General features: G+C 40.6%; 2 protein-coding genes across 2 annotated transcripts; both read left to right on the top strand.

Moving 5' to 3' along the window:
• LOC133420833 (tripartite motif-containing protein 16-like) lies at positions 1-3111 on the top strand. The gene has a single exon (XM_061710688.1). It carries the CDS (start codon positions 7-9, stop codon positions 1684-1686), a length of 1680 nt encoding a protein of 559 aa, XP_061566672.1. The 5' UTR covers positions 1-6; the 3' UTR covers positions 1687-3111.
• Positions 3112-4938: 1827 nt separating this feature from the next.
• LOC133420839 (zinc finger protein 239-like) lies at positions 4939-18263 on the top strand. The gene is made up of 2 exons (XM_061710696.1): positions 4939-5098; positions 14660-18263. Exons 1-2 carry the CDS (start codon positions 5000-5002, stop codon positions 15380-15382), a joined length of 822 nt encoding a protein of 273 aa, XP_061566680.1. The 5' UTR covers positions 4939-4999; the 3' UTR covers positions 15383-18263.
• Positions 18264-27527: the final 9264 nt, after the last annotated feature.

The raw sequence follows: 27527 nt of genomic DNA, 5'->3' as shown, positions 1-27527 counted from the left end.
GGTGAAATGGCGCAGAAAGGAGATCAGCTGGATCAGGAAACCTTTTCTTGTTCGATCTGTTTGGATCTTTTAAAGGATCCGGTGACTATTCCCTGTGGACACAGTTACTGTATGAACTGTATTAAAACCTACTGGGATGAAGGAGAGAAGAAAATCCCCAGCTGTCCTCAGTGTAGAGAGACGTTCATCCCGAAGCCTGTGCTGGTGAAAAACACCATGTTAGCAGCTTTAGTGGAGCAGCTGAAGAAGACTGGACTACAAGCTGCTCCTGCTGATCACTGCTATGCTGGACCTGAAGATGTGGCCTGTGATGTCTGCTCTGGAAGAAAACTGAAAGCTGTAACGTCCTGTTTGGTCTGTCTGGCCTCTTACTGCGAGAAACACCTTCAACCTCACCATGATGCGGCTCCATTAAAGAAACACAAGCTGGTGGATCCCTCCAAGAACCTGCAGGACAACATCTGCCCCCGTCATGACGAGGTGAGGAAGATGTTCTGTCGTACTGATCAGCAGAGTATCTGTTATCTCTGCTCTGTGGATGAACATAAAGGCCACGACACAGTCTCAGCTGCAGCAGAACGGACCGAGAGGCAGAGAGAGATGGAGGTGAGTCGACAACAAATCCAGCAGGAAATACAGGACAGAGAGAAAGATGTGAAGCTGCTTCAGCAGGAGGTGGAGGCCATCAATCAGTCTGCTGATAAAACAGTGGAGGATAGTGAGGAGATCTTCACTAAGCTGATCTCTCTCCTCCAGAAGAGAAGCTCTGATGTGAAGCAGCAGATCAGATCCCAGCAGAAAACTGAAGTGAGGAGAGTCAGAGAGCTGGAGGAGAAGCTGCAGCAGGAGATCACTGACCTGAAGAGGAGAGACGCTGAGATGGAGAAGCTCAGAGACATGGAGGACAACAACCAGTTCCTCCACATTTACCCCTCACTGTCACCACTCAGTGAGTCCACACACTCCTCCGGCATCAGCATCCGTCCTCTCAGGTACTTTCAGGATGTGGCAGCAGCTGTGTCAGAGGTCAGAGGTCGACTACAGGACATCCTGAGAGACACGTGGACAAACGTCTCACTGGCCATCACTGATGTGGATGTTTTACTGTCAGAACCACAACCAGAACCAAAGAGCAGAGCTGGATTCTTGAAATATTCATGTGAAATCACTCTGGATCCAAACACAGTACACAGACTGCTGTTACTGTCAGAGGAGAACAGAAAGGTGACAGTTATGAAGAAACATCAGTCTTATTCTGATCATCCAGACAGATTCACTAATGTTCTTCAGGTCCTGAGTAGAGAGAGTCTGACTGGACGTCATTACTGGGAGGTGGAGAGGAAAGCAGATCTAGTTGGTGTAGCAGTTTCATACAAGAATATCAGCAGATCAGGGGAGCCGAGAGAATGTGGATTAGGGAGAAATGACAAATCTTGGTCACTATATTGTTACTCAGACAGATATGTATTTTGTTACAACAACATCCAAACCTCCGTCTCAGGTCCTCCTTCCTCCAGAATAGGAGTTTACCTGGATCACAGAGCAGGTTTTCTGTCCTTCTACAGCGTCTCTGGAACCATGACCCTCCTCCACAGAGTCCAGACCACCTTCAATCAGCCGCTCCACGCTGGAGTCGGGATTAAACACTGTCCTGGAGACTCAGCTGAGTTCCGTAAACTCAAATAGACTTTTTTCTTCTCCATGTTCATAAGTCAGTGTTGATTGTTGTGATTTTTCTTCACTATTAAGAGGCCGACGTCTCCAACTCTGATTGTGGGGGGAATATTGCTGTTCTATTAGTAGGTGTTTTGTTATTTCATCTTTTCCAGGTAGCACTGTTTTATTTCTGTTCACTTGTGAAATATTGTTATCAACAGGAAAATCTAAATGTCTATTTGCTTCGCCAATATAAGTGTTGTGCCTTAAATATATGTACAGTATTTATGTTTATTTGTTTGTAGGTGCAGTGCGAGTCCTGCAGTAGGTGGGCACATTTTGAATGTGTCCACTATGACAAAGGGACACAATATAAGTGCCAAAAATGTGGCTGAACTGTTCTGTTTGGCATTTTGTTGTTCTCTGTTATGTGTGGCCAGGTATGGGTTGTTTCATTTTTGGGAAAAGTTCACCTTTATTTTTCCTCTGTACATAATGGCAGAGTTTTCTTTTTTTAGTTTGTTATTTTAGTTTGAGTTGGAGATTGTCGGTAGTCCTGTTTTGTCGGTTTGTTTTAGGTTATAGGTTTACCTGTTTTTTTTCTTATTTAGTGGGGAAAGTGCATGGTCCGACGGCCCATGCGTACCCCTCTTTTGTTCTTTGACACAATTTGTTTGTTTGTGTGCCTTTACTTTTATTTCTTATTATTTTATACTTATTATCAATCCAAAAATAATTATTACAAAACTGATAAATTGGGGGGGTGTCTGAGAGAGCCAGAGGTGAGATAAACCATAGTCATCCAGTATCCGCTTTACTAGCAAAATCCATGGGGCTAGTTGTAATCTGGATCAAAGTGATCCGGATTTGGAAATCCCATTTTATGCTATCCAGGATCAGGTAATCCGTTTTAGTTTCATGCCGGTTTTGCAAAGCAACATTGGATTGGATCACCCTGATCCAGATACACAGTTTTTAAGATTACCAAATCCGGATTACCAGTGCTCTAAATGGGACAACATATCACAATGTGGCCTAAAGAACAACAGTTAGAAGAGCCAACATGGGGTCACTTTAAGTGTATTGCACAACATCGCTACCAGGCTCAATGTCCCTCTCTGTGATGACGTTTGTGATGCACCTGAGCCTGTTGAAGAACCAGACCAACCTCTGGCCTTCTGTCAGAATGAGGGACTGACTGGACGTGTAGTAAGGGATGCAATAGTTAGAAATGATTTTTGACAGGTTCATCTCTGATGATTGTTTCTTTGATATTAATATACAGTGATGAATTACAGAAAAATTGAATATATTATTTTTGTTTGTTATAGAAATCTGTTTGGGGGATTATTTCATGGTGATGTAACGGGTACCGTAGTAACGGCACCTTGGTTGACAGATACGTTCCTGAGAGACAGGAGAGAGATGAGGACACGGCTGTTCAGTTTCAGGCACTTGCAGTAATTTTATTAAAGTTTCACTTTTAAACACACTCTTGTATTAAGTTCTTTTTTTTATGTTCAACATATTCAGTATTCAATGTCCTTTGAGCATTCTCAATGAATTTCAGTGTCCATGTCATCACAAAATCATAATATTCTTCAGTACAAAGTCCATAGCAAAATAACATCTCTTCTCCAAAGTACATGTTCACTTACTCTTCAGCATAGTGTTTTAACCTATTTATCAAAAATGAATTACATAGACAATGGTATATTCACCAGCTTAATGTTAAAGTTACTTTTAAACTTCTCATGAAAGTATTTTACTTCGTTTCACATCACAACAGTACTGCATTTTACCCTCATAAACCTTAAGGGCTTAATGTAAACAAAACTCGTTTTAAACAGTCACCTTTTTTCCTTCATGAACATTCATAGCAAAAACACAATGGTTGGGACCTTACAGGCGGCAAAATAAACGATACACATCGAGATTGTAAGTTTCTAAAACATTACTGAGGCGTACGTTCACGTGGGGAAGGCGCGTGTATTAAACTGAATTGGTTTCCACTACCATGCATGTCGTGCGTGATCACTGCACTGTCAAACGGCTAGACTTTGCCTTCGTTGCAAACTTACTTAAAACAAAATCACAAGAAGTCTCTTTCGAAAATTACTTCACAAAAACAGTTCACAACCATCCCAACTACATTTCAGCAGGGCTAATCCCAACTTTCAAAGCATATTTGCACATTTACGAACCTGAGAGACAGGAGAGAGATGAGGACACGGCTGTTCAGTTTCAGGCACTTGCAGTAATGAAGGGAAAACGCAACGCAAGTCACTAAAAACGAAAACCGCCCTCGCCCCCTGCTGGCTTGGAGCAACATTACAAGATACACATTTCAATATGGAAATAAACCACTGCATAAAGAAATGCAAACTCTTTGGGGTACCTTTTTTTAAAATGAATTACAATAAATTTGTATTCAAAATAAAAGACAATTTCTCTTTTTCATAAACACAAAATGTGACACTTTTGTGGTCGTCACAGTGACAAGATAATTTTTATTTTATTTTTACTTTACTATACCGAAAGGCTTAATTGGTAGCCTATGTTTACTTTATCTACTTTATCACTGTAACGGTTAAACAAGTCAAGTGCAAAATATAAATAAAAGTATTTACACTAAATGATACAAATGTTGTATTATTTGACCAATTTTAAAGTTTTTCGACATTTTCCTCCTGAAATCCACCTTGAAATCCTCCCCCTGTTGGGATCAGGATAATCCTGTTTTTTTGGATCAAAGTTATACTGGAAAGTTTTGAACAACACAAACTGAAGGTTTGATCCAGATTAAAACTAGGATTGGATTACGTGATCTAATCCGATTTCAGAATCCTTCTTTCCCTTTTTCTTTTTTTTTAAACAAACTTTATTCAACATTTCAAAAGTACAAAATTCCTTTGAGGAAACATTAGTTTGCAACTGAAACATAAATTCACAACACACAAGCGAATATGTAAATCTATACATTTTTTTCCAAGATAATCTTCTTGATTAAATAAAAAAAATAAAAAATAAAATAAAATAATCACAAAATAAAATAATCACTGGGGTTGACATTCCAACAAAAGTGTTTAAGCGTAGCAACATTTGTAAATTAAAGAGCAAGAGAATTTAACATGGTTTACCTTCTTTCCCTTTTGAACAACCCATTTTCAAATTTTGATCCAATCCGATAACCAAAATCCGATCAGATTACCTTTGAACAACTGGCCCATGACTGAAATACATCTGTTTTGTACGAGGTACCGTGAAGGCAGCATGGGGTGGTAGGTAAACTGAGCATGCGCAGCTCGCAGGGCGCTGCTAAACGTCGTGGACCAGAACCAGGATGGAGCAGCAGAAACTGGACCCCCAGGACCAGGCGGAGCAGAACCAGGACCAGGACCAGAGAACCGGAGCAGCATCGTCCTCTAACGCTGATCTGCAGGTCAGAATCCTGGGGAAAAACCATCGGACTGGCGGTTAGCATGCAGCTAACGCAGCTGCAGCTCAACATCTACATTTAAACTTTAATTTCAGATTGAGACTGATTCAGTCATGAACCTGGTGTCAAGTTGACAGTCAACATACAGTCTGGATTCAGCTGAGGTGAAACTGTATCATTCACGGTCAACATCTTCATCAAAACACGACATTTATACAGGACTGTCTCAGAAAATTAGAATATTGTGATTTTCTGTAATGCAATTACAAAAACAAAAATGTCATACATTCTGGATTCATTACAAATCAACTGAAATATTGAAAGCCTTTTATTATTTTAATATTGCTGATCATGGCTTACAGCTTAAGAAAACTCAAATATCCTATCTCAAAAGAGTATTTTAGAGTATATTAGAATATTCTGGGAATCTTAATCTTAAACTGTAAACCATAATCAGCAATATTAAAATAATAAAAGGCTTGCAATATTTCAGTTGATTTGTAATGAATCCAGAATGTATGACATTTCTTTTTTTTTTAATTGCATTACAGAAAATAAAGAACTTTATCACAATATTCTAATTTTCTGAGACTGTGTGTGTGTGTGTGTGTGTGTGTGTGTGTGTGTGTGTGTGTGTGTGTGTGTGTGTGTGTGTGTGTGTGTGTGTGTATATACAGTATATCTCAAAAGTGAGTACACCCTTTAGATTTTTGCAAATATTCTGTCATATCTTTTCAGGGGATAACACTATCTTAATGAAACTTTGATATAACTTAAAGTAGTCAGTGTGCTGCTTGAATAACAGTATAGATTTATTGTCCTTTGAAAATTACTCAGTACACAGCTGTTAATGTCTAAACACCTGGCAACAAAAGTGAGTACACCCCATAGTGAACATGTCCTAATTGTGCCCAATGATGTTGTTTTCCCGCCCTGGTGTCATGCGACTCGTTAGTGTTACAAGGATTCAGGTGTAAATGATAAGCAGGGCTGTTAAATTTGGTGTTTTGGGCACAATTCTCTCTGAATGCTGGACAACATGGCACCTCATGGCAAGGAACTCTCTGAGCAGCTGAAAAAAGGGATTATTGCGCTTCACAAAGATGGCCTTGGCTATAAGAAGATTGCCAACACTATGAAAATGAGTTGCAGCACAGCTAAGATCATACAGCGGTTTTCCAGGACAGGTTCCACTCGGAACAGGCCTCGCCAGGGTCGACCAAAGAAGTTGAGTCCACGTGCTCAGCGTCATATCCAGAGGTTGGTTTCCAAAAATAGACGTGCGAGTGCTTCCAGCATTGCTGCAGAGGTTGCAGGAGTGGGATGTCAGCCTGTCAGTGCCCAGACCATACGCCGCACACTGCATCAAATCGGTTTGTATGGCCGTCGCCCCGGACAGAAGCCTCTTCTGAAACCGATGCATGAGAAAGCCCGCAAACAGTTTGCTGAAGACAATGAAACCAAGAACATGAGTTACCATGTCCTGTGGTCTGATGAGACCAAAATAAACCTGTTTGGGTCAGATGGTGTCCGGCGTGTGTGGCGGCACAATGGTGAGCAACCAAGACAAATGTGTTTTGCCTATAGTCAAGCATGGTGGTGGCAGCATCATGGTCTGGGGTGTGCTGGGGAGTGCTGCCGGCACTGGGGAGCTGCATTTCATTGAGGGACACATGAATTCCAATATATACTGTGACATCCTGCAGCAGAGCATGATCCCCTCTCTTCGGGAACTGGGCCGTAGGGCAGTTTTCCAACATGATAATGACCCTAAACACACCTCCAAGATGACAATGGCCTTGCTGAAGAAGCTGAAGGTTAAGGTGATGGACTGGCCAAGTATGTCTCCAGACCTAAACCCAATTGAGCACATGTGGGGCATCCTCAAGAGGAAGGTGGAGGAGTGCAAGGTGTCCAACATCTGTACGCTCCATGATGTCGTGATGGAGGAGTGGAAGAAGATTCCAGAAGCAACCTGTGCAGCTCTGGTGAACTCCATGCCCAGGAGGGTTAAAGCAGTGCTAGATAGCAATGGTGGTTACACAAAATATTGACACTTTGGGCACAATTTAGACATGTTCACTATGGGGTGTACTCACTTTTGTTGCCAGCTGTTTAGACATTAACAGCTGTGTACTGAGTAATTTTCAATGGACAATAAATCTATACTCTTATTCAAGCAGCACACTGACTACTTTAAGTTATATCAAAGTTTCAGTAGGATAACGTATCCCCTGAAAAGATATGACAGAATATTTGCAAAAATCTAAAGGGTGTACTCACTTTTGAGATATACTGTGTATATATATATATATATATATATATATATATATATATATATATATAATCACGACTATTGTTCATTATTTTGACATCAGACAAATATAATCACGACTAATGTTTATTATTATGACATCAGACAAATAAATATAATCACGACTAATGTTCATTATTTTGACATCAGACAAATATAATCACGACTAATGTTTATTATTATGACATCAGACGAATAAATATAATCACAACTAATGTTCATTATTATGACATTGGACAATTAAATATAATCACGACGACTTATGTTCATTATTATGACATCAGACAAATATAATCACGACTAATGTTTATTATTATGACATCAGACAAATAAATATAATCACGACTAATGTTCATTATTATGACATCAGACAAATACATATAATCACAACTAATGTTCATTATTATAACATCAGACAAATAAATATAATCACGACTAATGTTCATTATTATGACATAGGACAAATATAATCACGACTGATGTTCATTATTATGACATCAAATAAATATAATCACGACTAATGTTCATTATTATAACATCAAATAAATATAATCACGACTAATGTTCATTATTATGACATCAGACAAATAAATATAATCAAGAATAATGTTCATTATTATGACATCAGACAAATAAATATAATCACGACTAATGTTCATTATTATAACATCAAATAAATATAATCACGACTAATGTTCATTATTATGACATCAAATAAATATAATCACAACTAATGTTCATTATTATGACATCAGACAAATAAATCAGGGATTCTTGAGATAAGGGACAAAACAGGTTTTAAAATTTTTTTTTTTTAAATGCACACTATATTCATTGGAACTGTATATTTCTGTAGAGAAGGGTCTTAGCTATTAAACCATGTAAAGGAACAGGTTCTAAATAAAAACACTTTGTCACTTTGGCCGCGTTCAGACTGCAGGCAAATATCCGATTTTTATCCCATCCAGATTGAAACTGGATGACTCTTTTGAAGTCTGAACAGTCCCAAACCGCATGAGATCCGATTTTTGCAAACCAGATGGAAACCACCTCCGGGAGGTAGTTTCATATCCGATCCATATCTCATTTGGGCAGATGCGTCTCAGTCTGAACAGCTCCAAACACTCAGATCGGATATGACTGTCCCAGACGCTCCAAACCACCCGCCCATTTCCAGTTGTGGAGCTACTCATCCTTTCACAGAGAGCATGTACAATCTCTGATGTCACGTCAAAAACTATTATTTGTAGTTTAAGTGTTGCAAATTCACATTACAAAATGTTTTAATAGCAGAAAAAAAGACCGCATTTCCACGTACGGCGCGCGTCGCCGCGTACCCTACGCCGTAGGCTCTGCGTCGGTGTAACGCGGAACCATAAATCAGCCTTCAGTCGCGCTGAGAGCCTGAACCTGCAGCCCGTCAGCTCCTCTCCTCCTAGGAGGAGAGAAGAGGAGCGTTCATTGTTATGTCTAAAAATGATGCGCAGTGCCCACCCAATCAGAAACGGTACAGATATTTTGGGATTTTTTTATATATAAAAAAAATACATGACTTCACGCAATACACGCGCTGGGTGACGCCTCCGCTCTGACGCCGTTGCTACGGCAACCCGTCAGATCAGTCAATGATGTGGCCCAGTCTGAACAGAACCAGATCCGATATGGACACTTGCTAAAAACAGTGTGGACAATCAGCCCTGAAAATCGGATATGAGAAGGAATCAGATATGAATCAGATTTGCCTGCAGTCTGAACGCGGCCTTTGTGTCAACTCCGTCAGACACACTCAAAAGTTTACAATTTTAATTCTTCCAGTCCAACAAGAATCTAAAGTCCTGAAGTATGTCGCTATAGTGTTTAGTTACTCTGATATGTAATAAAATACAATATATAAACTTATGTTGTGATTTCACGCTATTCTGAAAACCCAGATTTCTAAATGTCAGCATTTTTAATCTTTGTTTTTAAATTTAAAATGAAAAAAATAATTTGTTTAGATAAATAAGACATACGAGGATGTAGATCAGATGGTCCTGATCGGTGCATCTCTAATTTATTTGGGGGCTTTTCTTCCGATTTAAGACGTGAAAGGAGACAGCGTGCTCTGGTCTTGTTAAACACATGCATTACGGGTATCGTTGGTTCTGCTTTGTGTTACATTCCATTAAGGGTTGTTTTTATTGGGTTTGTACGTTCAGCGTTGGTGCATCATTACACTCTTTTATCATGATTATGTTTGAATAATCGACACCAGAACTGAAGGAGGATGAACGGCAGCTCCTGGTTCCAGTTAGCATTGAGGGTCTCATGAAGTTATAGAGATGGTTAACCAGACATGTGTCCTGCGTCTCATAACACCAGAGGACGTTTCCATAGTAACCACTCTCACAGGTGAAACAGTGTGAACAGGATGAACTTGTATTTAATCTTTGAAGCATCACAATCTGAAACCTTTACTGCAGAAATAAAAACAAGTTGTTCAGACGTGAAAATCTGCGTGGAAAATATAGAGAAAAAAAAACAGACCACCGGAAGAAGAAACCGGCCGGTACAGGGACCGCAGGTCTGGATCCAGACCCCTAGTGGTCGGTAGAGGAACTGCAGGTCCGGATCCAGACCCTCTGCAGGATTCCACCACCGGTGAATCGTTCATGTTACGTCTCAGCCGGGTTTAAGGGACCACACAGAGGCGGATCTAGGGGGTGGCTACTTGGGCTCAAGCCCCGAATGTTTTTCCAAAAGCCCCGGATCCATAGGCGCCAGAACGAGAGATGGCCGAGCAGGCAAGCCCCCATGTCAACAATCACTGATTGGCTAAAGCGGTTTTCACGCAGAGGGCGCACAGCGGTAGCCGCTGCCGGCTCTCCCATTCATTGTGTATTTGCTGCGCAAGAGCGCAGGGTCGGCGGCGCGCAACAGGGCGCACGCCGCCGGATTGGGCGCAGACTCGGCGCAGAGACGGCGCAGGTGCCCAGATCTGAAAAAAACAAAAAAAAATCATCTGGTCTAAATGTTCAATTGGGGCGCAAACACCGCGGCAGGTGCCGTCTCGCGCCGCCGAGCTCGGTGGGGAAGCGTCCGCTCTGGGCGCAGACCGAGCCGCTGTTCTGTCGATTTCTGCTGCTTCGTCGAAAAATGCTACCACGGCATAAACCGATAGCGTCTATCTGTCGAGTTTTGCTACCCTATCAGAAAAAGTTCCTTAATGGTTTTCTACCTTTTGCAGAGCAACAATCTTACTGTTTTACTCCCTAAACCACTTCCTTTACCCCCAAATGGTCCTTGTCTCTTGCCAGGCCGTTATTGTAAATAAGAATGTGTTATTAATGACCTGCCTGGTTAAATAAAGGAGAATGTCTGAATGAATATCAAATAAAGCGATATCATTGTTTTATTTTTCCTCTTTATCGTATAATGTTCACAAAAAGTAATGCAATTATTGTCATGGGTAGTGAATTTTGAAGGATCAAATACTCAATATCCCAAATTATCAATTTTAAATCAATATTTCAGGGGTAGCATAATTTGATAGTCCAGTAACGTCCTATCAAATAATGCTCCCGTCACTTAATGCATTCAGTTAAGATACTAATCACCTCACTACCACTGCAGGATGAATCTCAGCATTCTTATACCTCAATTCAGCCATTTTAAATCATAATTTCAGGGGAAAATAAAATTATGAGACCTGCTGTATTGGAGCACATTTTCTTTTAGTTAAAACTGTAGCGGCAACAGATGTTTAGAGGAACCTATGTATGTACCGGGTGAAGGCTGATTTATGGTTCCGCGTTACACCAACGATGCGTCGATTTAACGCAGAACCATAAATAAGGCTTTAGAGGGGGAACATATAGGAGAACTGATCAGAAGAATATAGAGTGGATTAAAAATAAAAGTTAAGCACTGAGCTACATGTGTCTCCCGTCTGGGCCGTTGCAGACTACCTGAGCATGGCATGTTACTAAAACCAAACTGCCTCTTTCTTCCCCCTTTTACGTGCGTGGCGTCAGCGCGTTGTGCCGCATTTAATGTAGTCCGGGCGAAATACCTGCTTTGAGCTGCAATATTATACGATTCCTCGAGGCAGAGAAAATTCCTCGATCATTTTTTTGTAATCGAATTACTCAAATTATTCAAGGAATCATTTCAGCCCTAGATCAGGTCCACCCCTTTGATGTATTCTGCAAACTTGATCGTAGCATTGGAGCCATACACGGGGGCGCAGTCGTGGTTGAGGGAGTAGAGCAGTAGGCTCAACACACAGCCCTGCGGCACGCCAGGGTTCATGGTGATAGTGGAGGAGAAGAGACTTCCTAATTTAACAGTCTGGGGTCTGTTAGGAAGGAAGTCCATGATAAGTTGCTGATGCCAAGCTGGCTGAGCCCGGAGGGGATTCACAGTGTTGAATGTAGGAATGCACCGATCCACATTTTTTCACTATCCATCGATTCCGAAACCTGAATTGTATACTCTTCTCTACAATCAAATGTATGTATGTCCCAAAATGCAACCTGAGGTGAGTATGAGGTCAGAAAACAGGAAAAATCCCTGTAAGGGTTTTAAATTGATATTTATTAAATTCCAGACATGGTATCAGTCAGACAGTACCCGATCAAAAAATCAAACCCTGTCATATAAACTAAACAGCACAGATGCAAATCACCACTAGCAACACAGTTTTCAGGTGTCAAACATGAAATCAAAGGGTAGATTTCTACACTACCACTCCGGTGGAGTGTCCGCCGGTGTTTGCTATGGGCAATATGGGCGACTGCCCAGGGCGCAATCAACATGGGGCCGCACGAGCGCTCTCAAAAAAAAAAAAAAGAATCATTCGACAGTTCCACCTTAAATCTATTCAATGGGCGCTGATATTGTCACATCTGTCAAGTGATAACGAGACCTTTGACTTCAGTTAACTTGATTTTAATAAGCAACTCGACAGAGCATTACAGGGACATGTGAGTTCACTTAGACCGGGGGTCGGCAACCCGCGGCTCTAGAGCCGCATGCGGCTCTTTAGCGCCGCCCTAGTGGCTCCTGGAGCTTTTTCAAAAATGTTTGAAAATGGAAATAGATGGGGGAGGGGAATATATTTTTGGTTTTAACATGGTTTCTACAGGAGGACAAACATGACACAAATGCTCAAATGCTGTAAAAATGTGTAGAATAAATATAACATTTCAACATTTCTGTTAACGAAAATTTGTATGGAAGAGTATCAGGGCCATGCAGGAGAAAAAATATTTGAGAGGGGAAGATTTTTTTTTTCATTATGGACGAGGAAAAAGTCAAAATGTGACGAGATTAATGTTGAAATACAATTTCATGAATAAAGTCGAAACTTCGCCTTTTTTCTCGACATTTCAACTTTTTTCTCAACATTTCAACTTTTTTCTCGAAATTGTACTTCAACATTAATCTCGACATTTTGACTTTTTTTTCTCGACATTTTGACTTTTTTCCTCAACATTTCGAATGTTTTCACGAAAGTTTGACATTTTTCTCGACATTTCGACTTTTCTCAACATTTTGACTTTTCTCGACATTTCGACTTTTTACTCTACATTTGTACTTTTTTCTTGACATTTTGACTTTTCTCTCGACATTTAGACTTTTTTTCGACATTTTTACTTTTTTCTCAACATTTCGACTTTTTTCTCGACATTTCAAATGTTTTCACGAAAGTTCGACTTTTCTCGACATTTCGACTTTTCTCGACATTTCGACTTTTTTCTCGACATTTTGACTTTTTTCCTCAACATTTCGAATGTTTTCACGAAAGTTTGACATTTTTCTTGACATTTCGACTTTTCTCAACATTTCGACTTTTCTCGACATTTCGACTTTTCTCAACATTTTGACTTTTCTCGACATTTCGACTTTTTACTCTACATTTGTACTTTTTTCTTGACATTTTGACTTTTCTCTCGACATTTAGACTTTTTTTCGACATTTTTACTTTTTTCTCAACATTTCGACTTTTTTCTCGACATTTCGAATGTTTTCACGAAAGTTCGACTTTTCTCGACATTTCGACTTTTCTCGACATTTCGACTTTTTTCTCGACATTTCGACTTTTTTCTCAACATTTCGACTTTTCTCAACATTTCGACTTTTCTCAACATTTCGACTTTTTTCTCGACATTTCAACTTTTTTCTCGACATTTCGACTTTTTTCTCGACATTTCAACTTTTTTCTTGAAGTGCATAATGAAAAAAAAATCTTCCTCCTCTAAAATATTATTTTTATTTTTCTCCTGCCTGGCCCTAATACTCTTCCATAGATTCGCGTAACAAAAAGAGAATGTGGAAAGACATTAGCAACTACATTTGCAGCCGAGTACCCAGTTATAACTAACATACATGCAGCATGTGTTGCCTTCATTCTAAGGCTTAAACATTTTTTATTTTTTGCGGCTCCAGACATATTTGTTTTTTGTGTTTTTGGTCCAATATGGCATCTTGAAACTTTGTTTAGAAAACAAGCCCAGCACGGAATATAAGCGTCATGGAGACAGACGGGCGAGGGAACGAGCAGCGCAGAAAGACTGGAATTAATTTAAAGCGGAATGAGTGTATACATGATCGCGGAATTATTCTATATATATTTAAAATCAGAATAAGTGGGGGGGCTGTTCACCCTGAACCCCCCTTTTAAAACCACTTGTGCAAGTTGAAAAGTGAAAGAATTCCTGAGGAAGTGTGTTGCTGCCAAATTTAAAAGTTGAGTTCATTATAATTGTTTCCTTTGTCAGTTTCAGTTTATTTCATTGATAGTTGTGGATTCTTCCTCCCTAACAATAAACTGTTCCTCATAGAGTCAAATCAGCCTGATTCATAAGATGTTGATGTTCTGCTTTGTAAAACTGTATTTGATGTCTTTTTAAACCACTATTTTAACTTAAACCATAAATCAGGGATCTATGGCTCAAAGCTATTAGGATGTTATCCTGACAGTCAAACCAAGATAAATTTGATTGAGTTTTTCTTCACATAAAAGAAGTCAGGTGGTCGATCTACTGAGTTACAACTGCTTACTACTGACTTTGACAAGTAAATTAAAAAAAAAAACACTACATTAGCACCTGATAAATTGGTTATCTTTATACTTTTATAAGTATTTACAATCACCCCACCCCCTCTCACCGAAAATGGGCCACAACCTCCCCCATTTCACAGTTCTAGGAACATCATGAAAGAAAATAATGTCTCTTAACCCCTGCTTTTTTTCTGTGCCGTTCCAGAAATACGAACGCAAACAGCGACCCAAACGTCACAGCTGTCAACACTGTGAGAAAGTCTTCACATGGCCTTCAAACCTCAAGATCCACCAGAGAATTCACACCGGCGAGAAACCGTTCAGCTGCCTCCAGTGCGGGGCATCTTTCAACCAGTCGGGATATCTAAAGATTCACAAACGCATTCACACTGGAGAGAAACACTTCGTCTGTGACCAGTGTGGAGCGGCTTTTACCACGTCAGGTAATCTAAAAAAGCACCTGCGTATCCACAGTGGAGAAAAGCCCTACAGCTGTGACCAGTGTGGCACCGCCTTTTCTCGACCCGATTACTTAAAGCTGCATCAGCGCATCCACACGGGGGAGAAGCCGTACAGCTGCGACCAGTGTGACGCGGTGTTCACCCGACCGACGCATCTGCGTACCCACCAGCGCGTACACACCGGAGAGAGGCCGTACAGCTGTTATCAGTGCAGGGCCAGGTTCAGCTCGTCGGGAGACCTCAAGAAACACAAACGAAGCCACACCGGAGAGAAGCCGTACAGATGCGACCAGTGTGGAGCAGCGTTCACCAGATCACACCATTTAACCAACCACCATTTCAGCCACACTGGAAAGAAACAGTTCTGGTGTGTGGAATGTGGCAAAGGCTTCATGAGCGCTTCCTATATCAAAAGACATCAACAGCTGCACACTAGAAGAAAGCTCAACCAGATTCTGAACATTTAGAACCTTCATCAGAACGTCAAAGCAGAGGACTGTTGGAGGAGTTGGCGCTTCGGGGTTACTCTGCACAGATCTGAACAGCTGAAGTTATCACCTGGAGGATCAAAATGCTTTTATATATCTTATTTCTGCCACAGTCACACTAAAAAAAAACCTTCAGATTCAGTCTGACGTCCACTTCCTGAGGAAGCAACAAACTAGTTAAAGCTTAGTTCTATTTAATTCTGAGTGGATTTGGATGAACTGGATTTCACCGAAATGTTTCAGTGCTGACGTTGTTTTTTCTGTAAAGTATTCTTAGGGTGCTTTCACACCTGTCCCGTTTGGAGCAGTTGTTCCGGAACAGGGAGCGTTTCCCCCTAAAGATCGGAACGTTTGGTATATGTGAACACAGCAATCGCGCTCGGAAACGGCATAAAACAATTGAGCCGAGATCTCCTCGGAGAGGTGGTCTCGGCCCGATTCCATTCGAGACCTGAAGCGGTTCATTTTTTTAATTTGTAGTGAGAAGATAATCGACACAGCAACCGACACAACTCCATACATTGTGTATGTGCGACTGCGGCGCAAGGAGAGGAGTCGGTGCAGCCTCCACCAGCTTCCTCCTATTGGACGTGCCGAGATGTCGTCCCAGCGCGGCACGGTGAAATTAAAAAATGTTCAATTCGGGCAGGGTTTGTGCAGCGCAAACCCTGCGGCAGGCGGCCTCTCGCCCGCCGCTGAGCTCAGTGCAGAGCTGTCGCACATAAATGAATGGGTAAAGCCTGAATTATGGTTCCGCGTTACACCAACGCAGAGCCTACGCCGTAGGGTAACAAAAAAATAGTAGGGTTGGTGTAACGCGGAACCATAAATCAGCCTAAAGCCGCCGCTGCCGGTCTGCGCTTTGCACCCTCTCTGTGAAAGGGGCTTGTTGTTTATCCCAGTGTACGGAAGAAGAGGAAACTCCTTCCGCTTTCATTTGACCAATCAGAGAGCAGCTGGTTTGCGCATGGCATTTGTTAACAGCTTTGAACCGGTACAGACGTTTGCCTTGTGAACACAAACCCCACGAACGAGAAACGAAACAACTGTATCGATCGGAACAAAACAAACGGGCCACAGGTGTGAAAGCCCCCTTAGTTAGTTTTGTTGTGAGTTGTTGCTGTTTTAAGACTTAATGAATCTGTCCAGACGTGAGACTGTAAACAGGAGTTGCTCCAGACAGTTCTGCACCCTGTGGACTCCACCAACAGAAACCACCAGTTACAGCTACGACTAGGTCCTCCTGTGGGACTACACACCTCTCCTTCTGTCAAGACTTCAACAATAATGGAATGTTTTAATGGTTTTCCTTAACAATTCTTTCGGCAAGGGTTTGAAACCCGGATAAAGTTATGTTCAGGTCTTGTTCTTGAGAAGTTCATGGAGCTGCTCTGCATCAGCAAAGGGAAACAAGTCTGTCTGGAGGTAGAAACTAGAGCCCTGACTGTTTTTTTTCATCCCGCTCCTGCTGCATTTCTGATCATTACCGCCCGCACCCGCAACGTGTGTGTTCCACTCCCGCCCGCACCCGCAAAACTCTGAGAATTCGTGCCCGCACAATAATAGAGATGCATTGATTTTGTGTCTTCTCCCGTCCCGCAAGAGAAATATCCAGACAAATGTATCTGATTTAATGTTAACATGATCATTGTGGAGCTTGATGGATAATTGACAGTTCATAGGCACCTGACTGAAAGTTAGATGCATCATTGTCATCATCACACAAGCTATTTCACCTTTCGCGCACGCATCAATTATGTGATTGAGGCATGATAAACATGAGAAACATGATAGTGATAATAGATAAACCACACAACACAATACATTTAAACATGACTTACTTTTTATCAAAAACTTTGCACCATCACACGGCACATACGAATGTCAAATATGATAAACAACATGAAAAACAGCTGTTTATTAATGTTGCAGGTATTCTGTTTGGAAAAACTAAAAATAAGAATGAAAACATTCAATAACACCGGCAACGCCTCTTTAGAACCTATAACCTAATTAACAAATGGCAACAAGAGCTGTGAGTGGTTTGAAATTTAACACTAATAAATAGATAAAAATAAAATAAACAAAGTTAACAAATGAAACAAATAATTTAACAGATTAATCACTTGGCCATATTACTGTGCAGGAAGAGAATGTTGCTGACCGACTGCGGTCCAAATCCCGTGCGTCTCTCCTCCAAGATGCTCCACAGACACTAAACGCCGGCTCTGAAGGTGCACTGGATGCGGGGATACTAAAAATGAAACGCGCCAGCTTTGAGAGCGCAGGGAAGTCATTAAAGCACGCTGTCTGGGTCTGGGTTATCAGAGAGCCGGGAGCTGAGATATTCAGCCATTTCGTCATCGACCGGTTTTGGCGCTGAAGCAAAGGACGTGTCATCTTCCCAGTCTGCGAATCAGTCTGTGCTTTGGTTTTTGGCTGGTGGCTCATCCTCTGCTGTGGCCGGGACCAGGTCAAACTGCATCTTATGGATCATTTCCTTTGCACCTTTGGATATAATTTGATATATATATATATATATATATATATATATAAATAAATATGGATTTATAAAATGGCTCATGCATTTTCTGTTTTTATAAAACATACCTTTAACCACGTTGTTAATCTGGGGGCAACATCCGTAGAAGTCGCATTTTAGAAGTCAGGAGTGTTGCAATCCTGTACATCAGGGGTGTCAAATGTGCGGCCCGAGAGAGATTTTCATGCGGCCCGCGAGAACTTTCCAACGCAAAAAAAACGAAATGTTAATTTACTAAAAAGGAAGGCATAAATAATTGCCATGAATCGCAGCATATCCGATAATATATTTTTTCTACAAATCCATCGTTATTCCACAAATAGAGCAGTTTTTGAATTTTTTTTAGTTTTCTAGAATGCATTTGCCAATTTTATTTCTTTGTAGACAGTCGTTTATTTTTATTAACTGACTACTATTATATTGCAGGAAAAATATCACTGCTAAAAAGGATGATAGAAGATATTTATTCTGAGAATTTCAGTTTTGAATACGAGGATAGTGACAAAGTAAAACAGTTAAAAAAGAAGTGCTGACTTTTTCGGCACACTGGCGTAAATATCCGCGCCAATTTTTAATAATAAATACACTTAATTGTACTGGAAAAATCTCAAAATCACAAAAACACTCTCGGATGTAATAAGAAAGATTTTGCTTTTAATTAAATTTCCTATAAAAAAGCGAAATATAAAAAAAACATGTTTCTGTTTATCTTTGTAAAATGATATTAAAAGCATCTTACATAATTTGAAAAAATCACGCCAGATAAAAGTGACGCATCTATTCAAAATTCACATAGTTTCTGGAACACAGGGGTGATAGCGCTCCGGCGTCACGCCGGATTTCCGGCATACCGAGGTGTTTGCGAGAAAAAAATAAATAAAATCAGGTTTGCCGTTTATTTTTCTTATGATATGAATTTTTCATATACCGTAATACCGGTGAGTAGCGCACACAACGTTGGGAACGCGGCGCGGCGGAACGTAGCGCCGCCGGACCCTGTTTGTGAGGGGACTGGTTAGCGAGTGAGCAGAACCGGCAGGGAAAAGTCAACCGTGCTGCGTGTCCGCGTGTAATCTAAATCTACCATGGCCTCAGCGTTAGGGCTCGGCCAAGTGAGGCTTTATAAATATATGGGCTTTATAAATGTATGAAATATATGAGCGCAGAGTCGGCGAGGAGCTGCGCGCGGCGAGGAGTACGAGCCGGGCGCTGTGAAGCCTGATTTATAGTTCCGCGTTAAATCGACGCAGAGCTTTCGCCGTAGGGTACGCCGTAGTTCGCGTAACCCACGGCGTATGGCCTGCGTTGGTGTAACGCGGAACCATAAGTCAGCCTTAAACCACACCTGAAGCCCATCAGCTCATGAGGATGCAGAGGTTAAAACAGCGGGGCTCGTTTTGTTAACTCTGAGAGCTTTATTGGTTTGTTTTTTAGCTTGCTGGTGTTTTTTTCCTCTCTGGGATTTTTGAGTTATTTATGAAGAAGTTCTGAGTTCCGTGTGAGCAGTACTCGAGTTGAGGGGGGATGTGATGGCACCCCCCCAGAAATTAAAACCGGTCCAAATCATCCCCCCTGTAAAACACCTGTTTCAAGTAAATTTTCACTTGAAATAAGTAGAAAAATCTGCCAGTGGGACAAGATTTATCTTCTTATTACAAGCAAAAAAATCTTGTTCCACTGGCAGATTTTTCTACTTATTTCAAGTGAAAATCTACTTGAAACAGACTGATTTATTTTTTGTGTAGTTGAAAAATACATGAGAACAGGACCTTGAAAAAAAATAATCACATTAAATCGCAATCGTAATATTGAGGAAAAAAATCGCAATTAGATTATTTTCAAAAATCGCTCAGCCCTACATTAGAATCATAAGTGCCGCCACCTCATTGTAAACGGCATCATTTTGTGAGGCCATGCAAACCTGTATTTATACTAGTGTGGACATTGTTTTTCTACAACATTTCCTCCTGATGACAGTAAAATAGGCCATTCTAAGCCAATTTACTGTTTCACATGCGGTTGTGTTTGTGTGTGTTTGGCAGCGTGGAGGCATATCTACAAAAATATGGAAAATCTACAAAAGTCATCAGAATATTAAATTTAATTAACTATTTATCAAAATGTTGTCCCAGGGAATCACACCCCTGGCCTATGTTGTTCAATTGTCTCATTCTGTTTTCTATGGGCTGCATGTGGTGAGCTTGAACAACAGGACCATGGGTCAATTTACACCAGACTTACACTTTAAGAGGACAAAAAATGACAATTGTGTTGATCGGGGCATATATCTTGGCTTAGGGGCTCGCTTACCTTCCAGGGAAAAAAAGTTCAGGCTCAGGATTTTTTTTTACTATCACCCCTGTGGAACAGCATGCTCCTGATATTCTCCCCCATCTTTGACACAGAGCTTAGCTGCTCTTCGAACCACTGCGCACTGTGTACAGACGTGCTCCCTCTTGGTTTTGTTTTAGCCTACCGGTACTTGTAATCGTTACTTTCCGTTATTCTGTAAACCATGGTAACCCGTTGCTGTGTTGTGGCTGCAGCAGCTCCACACATAACAGACGTGGGGAAAAGATCGCTAATGGTTTAACTTTTCACCGCTTTCCTGCTTGGAGGCAGAACCACAGAGGCCAAGTATCTGAGATAACAGTAAAAGAGTCATCGGCTCGCTTGGATCGCGGCTGTAAGACGACCAAACATAACCTTCCACAGTTTACCAAAACAAACACTCACACAGACCGGAGTCGGATCATTCACACGGGTTTTATTCCCCACTTCTCCAGCTAAACTCAGTTGCTGGCCAGCTCTCTGCGGTGCAATTAACCCCAATCTTCAGATAAAACTAGTTTGTTGAGGAAAAAATATTAACTCTATTTGTAGCTGCAGAGGAAAAAAATAATCTCACGAGAAAAACAAAAATATTGCTCACGCCTCGGAGCCTCTTCCGCATAATATAGCAGTCAAAAAAGAAAAAGAAAAAAGTAAGAGTAATACAAAACATGTACTGTATGTTTTACTATTAAACAAATTTATTGAAACACATGGCGAGTCAAACATTTACCAAAGCAGCTGCCAAACACTCGCAAACAAGGTAGTAAGACATCGGTTGTGCAGAACTGCGGCAGTAAGTCGTCCTCGGAGCTCGACTTTTTAGTAAGGATTTCATATGGATCCAAACCGTTAATAATCATTATTTTCTCCATATACCGCTCCCTGGCTTCCTTGTTTAAGGTATCCCGGTAAATTCCAGTTCCTTTCCGGCATTTTAACATCTTTTTTTTACGTTCCATCTGTTAATTTGGTGCTACTACACTGCTGTTTGTTTACACTCACGAGGCTGCCAACACGGCCGCCGCGTCCCAGAATGCACCTTGGTGACCAAGACCTATAAAGCCTTTCCCGGCGACAAAGTCATATGGTCTTATGTCGAGACAACACACTTCCACACATTTCTCAGTCGTTTCTTGTTTAATGTGTGTAGGGAGACCTTTCTTATCGCTGAAAAGCAGCTTACTTTGACCGGGGAGAATAGAGCAGGCGTGTCGCCTCAAACCAGAGGTGCCGGATTTGTGTCTATTGTAAACTAGAATATTCGCACATTTGTCACAACTAACAAAGTCCAGTTCTTTTCCATCTTTGTCACACACAATTGAGAACTTTTTTCAAATGTCCGACTTTCCTTGCTTTGTCTTTGTTTGAAAGATACCTTGTTTGAGGCTCTTTATCACGTCATTTATGTCCATCTTCTCGCTAGGCTAAGCCAGATTTTTTTTTTTTTTAGCCGCCCGCTCCCGCGAGATTTGCGTTTGGTCACAGGGGGCACAGGCAGTCCCCCGAAGGGTGGCAGAGACATCTCAGCAACAAAATAATACAAGGAGATGCGATAATGCAAAAGCAAGAGGAAGCAAAGGGCAAGGCAAAGGCTTGTGGTTTAACCAATAGGTTACTGAGAAAAGCAATGCTGCTAGTGAGCAGCAGAGCCTACGCCGTAGCCTGACGTGCACCTACCAGAAAATGTACGCGTTGAGGCGACGCAGACCCAACGCAGACCGAGAGGGCTGTGATTGGTTTTCTTGGTAGCAACGCATTTCCGGTTCCGGTTCGTGAAGCAGTAATGAACTTTGTCCTTATCTCAAATGAGAAAAAAAAAAAATAATGGGACAAAAAGAAATCAAAGGACATTTAGAATAGATAAAAATGTGCGACCCATTATGAGTTAACAATCAATGCGATTAAATATTTTATTTATACGTTTGTCAGCACTAGTATTTGCTAATTTATACCACGATATATATTTATACTGTCTAAAATTGTTACTGTTACTTTGTTTGACTTCTAAATACATCAAGATTTGTGATATCTAATAATGAGGGCCCATCTGAAAACACAGTATTGAGTTCTAGGGGAGGAGTTCACAAGTTTTTTACTTCTTCGTTTTCAAACATGTCAAGACTGCTGCTGCTACCAAAAAAAGTGTCTCTCTTTGTTTAAGTGTGTTCAAGCATGTCTGCTAATCATGTTGGAAATAAAGACTTTCAATTGAATTCGTCAAGCGTCTTGTTCTCTCCATGTCCCACTTCTTCCTAGCTGAGCTCTTCTTGTGGACTATTTCGTCCCCAGAGTCTCCGTATCCTCCGTCTTCTGTCCAGATGACACAGCAGGTACCGTCACGTCTCTCTGATCACGTTTACTGTAGTTTCCAGTAGGGCTGGGTATCAATTCAAATGTCAAGAATCAATTCGATTCCGATTCTTAAGATTCAAAATCGATTGTCACCATTTGATTCGATTCGATATTGATGTGGGTTAGTGTTATTATAAATGTTTTTTTAAGTGTTGCCTGAATTATATGCCTGTTAAATAATAATTTGACAATAATTATTGTGAAATAAATAAATAAATAATTAAATAAATTAATAAATAAAAATTTAAAGTGCAAAAAAAGAAAGAAATTGCAACAGCTCATGCAGTAAACAAATCATTTTAGCTTGTCTGATTTATTCTGTCACCAGACACACATGTTGCCATGAAGCACCCAGCATTTTTCAGGTATTTCATGACAAACCGTGTGTCCGATAACAGAGAAACCAAACAAGCTATATAATATATAATAGTAAATATAGATAATATGAACTTCATTGAACTAATATAACATTTCGAAATTTAAGCTGAAATGTCCAGCATTTTCTCTAAAAAGTTCATTTAGTTCAGGAGTTTTCAAAACCAGCGCTTTGTTAACGCTGCAGCGCCATGTTCATTGTTTGATAGTTTCACACCAGGCGCATGTTTGAATTAAATGACGTGACTACTGGGATTAAAATTCAGCGGGCGAAAATGTAAAGATTAAAACATTTTTTTTTTTTTTTTTAAAGTCGATCTTTAGACATACAAATCTATATTTAGGAATTAATATGAGAATCGATTTAGAATCGGAAAATCTATTTTTTCAACACAGGCCTAGTTTCCATGTGTAGGGATGGGCTGTATGGACTAAAACATTTATCACGATAATTTCTGGCATTTATCCCAATAACGATAAAAAAATACAAAAACGTCATCAACGGGAATTTTCTTTCTTTCTTTCTTTCTTTCTTTCTTTCTTTCTTTCTTTCTTTCTTTCTTTCTTTCTTTCTTTCTTTCTTTCTTTCTTTCTTTCTTTCTTTCTTTCTTTCTTTCTTTCTTTCTTTCTTTCTTTCTTTCTTTCTTTCTTTCTTTCTTTCTTTCTTTCTTTCTTTCTTTCTTTCTTTCTTTCTTTCTTTCTTTCTTTCTTTCTTTCTTTCTTTCTTTCTTTCTTTCTTTCTTTCTTTCTTTCACGCACGTTGTGCGTGGATTTAACGCAGAACCATAAATCCGGCTTTACACAAAAACGTCAACGGGAATTTATAGTTTTTACCGCGAGATGACAAATTCTTACCGTGGGGAATTTTTTTTGACGGTATATCGTGAACTGTAAAATATCACCCATTCCTAGTCATGTGGCAACCATCCAGTCCGTCAGCTGTGTCCTGAACTCCTCACAGCGCCTCCTTTGATTTTTCAAAGGAGGCGCTGGATTTCTCATCTGCTTTTAATACAATTCAACCCCATGTTTTAGCTTTGAGGCTTTTAGAACATTTTAACATTAGCAAAAATCTTGTGGGCTGGATTCTGAACTTTTTAACCGACAGGACACAGAAAGTGAGAGTGAATGGAACTGTTTCAGAGCAGGTTTCATCCTCCACTGGCTCCCCACAAGGATGTGTGCTCTCTCCTCTCTTGTTCATCCTCTATACGGATATGTGCCGTAGCAGCAGAGAGGATAGAACCATTTTAAAGTATGCTGACGATACAGTCATTGTCAGCCTGCTGAAAAACAATGAGACGAGCCACGGCCCAGTTGTCAATGATTTCCTTGACTGGTGCAGTAAGTCTTTTCTTCAAATGAACATTTCTAAAACAAAAGACATGATCATTGACTTTCGTAAAAACAGTGCTCCCAACCAAGAGGCTACAGTTTTAAAAGGTCAGGCAGTGGAGTGTGTCAGCACATACAAATATCTGGGAACTGTCATCGACAACAAACTGAACTTTGAGGAAAACTGTCTAGCTGTGTACAAAAAGGGACGCCAGCGCCTGTTTTGTTTGAGAAAACTGTCTTCTTTTAACATTTCCAGGACCATGCTGACCTTGTTTTATCGTGCTTTTATAGAATCAGTTTTATCTTTCTGTCTTGCTTCGTGGTTTGGAAATGCATCCCTTAAAAACAAAAACTTTTTAAACCAAATTGTGAAATGGTCAAGCAAGCTGATTGGTGAGTCTCAGCTTCAGCCAGAATCTGTTTTCTAAACAGTTACAGAGGATAGCTGGCTCCATTTTAAAAGACAACTCCCACCCTCTTAAATATGAGTTTCAGCTGCTCCATCAGGTCGGAGGTTCAGGGTACCTGCTTGCAAAACGAAACGGTATAAAAATAGCTTTGTACCAGCAGCCATCAGTGCCATCAATAAGTGAGGGAACTGCAACATAACTTTGTATTTATGTTTTGTGTTGTTTCCTTTATCTTGTTTTTATGAAAAGGCACATTTTTTATCCTTTTGCTTGGTTTTAATATTTTAGTGTTTTTTTTCTACTGATGTTTTAACTTATTTTGATTCTTATCTTGGGGCCGTCCTTCTTGTTCTTTGTTCTTTTAGCCAAAGCACTGTTGTCACTTTATCTTTTCCTGTGTTGTTGAGTGTATGGTTTTATATTGTATGAGGAGGCACTCACTGTGAACCAAATTTACCCAAGGGTACTATAATAAATAAATCTATCTATCTATCTATCTATCTATCCTTTTTCGTCTGCTCTCTCCTCCTCACCACCACCCGATGCCGTTTGTACATTCTTCCACGCACCTCTGCAGACTCTTCTCTTTCAGATGACGTCGTCTACCTGTGTGCTTCTACCTCTGCTCTTATATGCAACCCTGTGTTCCTCTTTTTTTCAATATAACAAAATCCACTAGCATCTATACCTTCAGATACCTGCCCATCACCTCCTCATCAGCTCTGTTCACCACCAACACCTCATTAAAGTTTTCTCCAATCACCTTCTCTAACTCACTGACGACGTTCATAATCACTCCTTCAGTTTCCAGGGGAAGGCCCATCAACCCGTCTGAACCTTGATCTAACTCCAGAACATCGTTCAGGATCACTGCTGCCCCGTTTCTCTGTTTCTCCGTCCTTCTCACGACAACTTCCCCTAGTTTACGCAGGATGCCCGTCTTGACACGACCTTCTTTTGGCGCTTTTCCACTAGCACCTACTCGGCTCTACTCATTTCAACTTGGCCTGGTTTCTTTTCCATAACAATTCAGCACCAGGAGCAGAAGTAGGAGGTTGGAGAAGCTGCTGTGACGTATTTGATTGTGTGATCTAATGAAGAAGACAACAACACTAAAGATGTAGAACCTGGAGGAGATGATAGATGTGCTGCTGGGTCTGTGACTTGTGTTCCATATCAAGTTAAAAAATGAGAGTGAGAGAAGCTTCAAGCGGCGACGCTTTTTTTTTTGTTTGTTTGTTTCGGCGCTGCTGAAAAGTCAGCTGGAGCCGCGAGCAGCTGAGAAGTGACAGAGCTCCTGGTAGATCTGGTCGTTCCTTATCGCCGTCTAGATCCCTTTTTAATTCTCTCCTCAGTCACCAGGTTTATGAACATCTGCACCTCAGAGTTGGAGCACCAAACAGACTTTTGCTGCCATTGCTGGTGGAATAAAATGAACATCTGACTCCAACCCCCCGACCAATCGGTGGTCTGTAGTGTGATGATGTCAGATACAGCCGACTCAGCCGCTTAGAACCTCAGCAGAATAGTTACAGAAAAGTATCTACTCGGCACATTAGACCCCTAGTGGAAAAGCGCAAAACCGAGCCGAGTCGGGCTGAGTAGGTACTAGTGGAAAAGCGCCATTTGTTTATTCAGACACGGACTGGGTTACATGACACGGGGTCCGGTTCCAGTCCTGGAGGGCCGCTGTCCTGCTTATTTTGCATGTGACTGTGTCATTGACAGACTTGTGTAGACCTCGATCACAACCTGAGGATGATCCATTTATCCGAATCAGGTGTGTTGAAAGAAAGAAACATCTGTGAGACCTCAGCAGTTCTAGTGTTAAAGGACTGATGTCTCAGCAGGACTTAGAAGACCTGGTCCAGCTTTTATCTTCAGTAGACTGGACTACTGTAACGCTGGTCTCACAGGTCTCCCTAGAACAGGGGTCGGCAACCCAAAATGTTGAAAGAGCCATATTGGACCAAAAACACAAAAAACAAATATATCTGGAGCCGCAAAAAATGAAAAGTCTTGTATCAGCCTTAGAATGAAGGAAATACATGCTGCATGTTTCTATATTAGTTATAACTGGGGGAAGATTTTTTTTTTTTCATTTTTTTCACTTCGAGAAAAAAGTCTAAAAGAAATGTCAAGATTAATGTTGAAGAGAAAAAACCTGAAATGTTGAGAAAAAAGTCAAAATTTCAAGAAAACAGTCGAAATGTTGAGGAAATACTCAATTTTGTGAAAAAATTCGAAATGTTGAGAAAAAAGTCAAAATTTCGAGAAAAAAAGTCAAAATGTTGAGATTAATGTTGAAGTACAATCTCAAAAAAAAGTTGAAATGTTGAGAAAAGTCAAAATGTTGAGGAAAAAAGTCAAAATGTTGAGAAAAAAGTCAATGTCGAGATTAAAAAAGGAAAAAGGAAGAAAAAAAAGAAAGAGAAAAAAGGGAAAAAAGAGAAGAAAAAAAGATGAAAAAAAGGAAAAAAAGGTCAAACATTTTTGAAAAAGCTCCAGGAGCCACTAAGGCGGTGCTAAAGAGCCGCATGCGGCTCTAGAGCCACGGGTTGCCGACCCCCGCCCTAGAACCTCCATCAACCAGCTGCAGTTAGTCCAGACCGCTGCCTGAGTCCTAGCTAAGACCAAGAGACCTCAGTCCTGTGTACTGTTACACTTCTAGAAACAAACTTTTTTTTTTCTTCTCCCAACAATAAAACAGTCGTGGGTCTGTTTGATTGTTTGCAAAACTGTGGTGTTGTTCTGTCCTTAGACGTTCCTGTTC

Source organism: Cololabis saira, chromosome 20 (assembly GCF_033807715.1).
Source record: "Cololabis saira isolate AMF1-May2022 chromosome 20, fColSai1.1, whole genome shotgun sequence".
NCBI lineage: Eukaryota > Metazoa > Chordata > Actinopteri > Beloniformes > Belonidae > Cololabis > Cololabis saira.
Note: the sequence above shows the minus strand (reverse complement) of the source record. Positions and strands in the feature narration are given on the sequence as shown.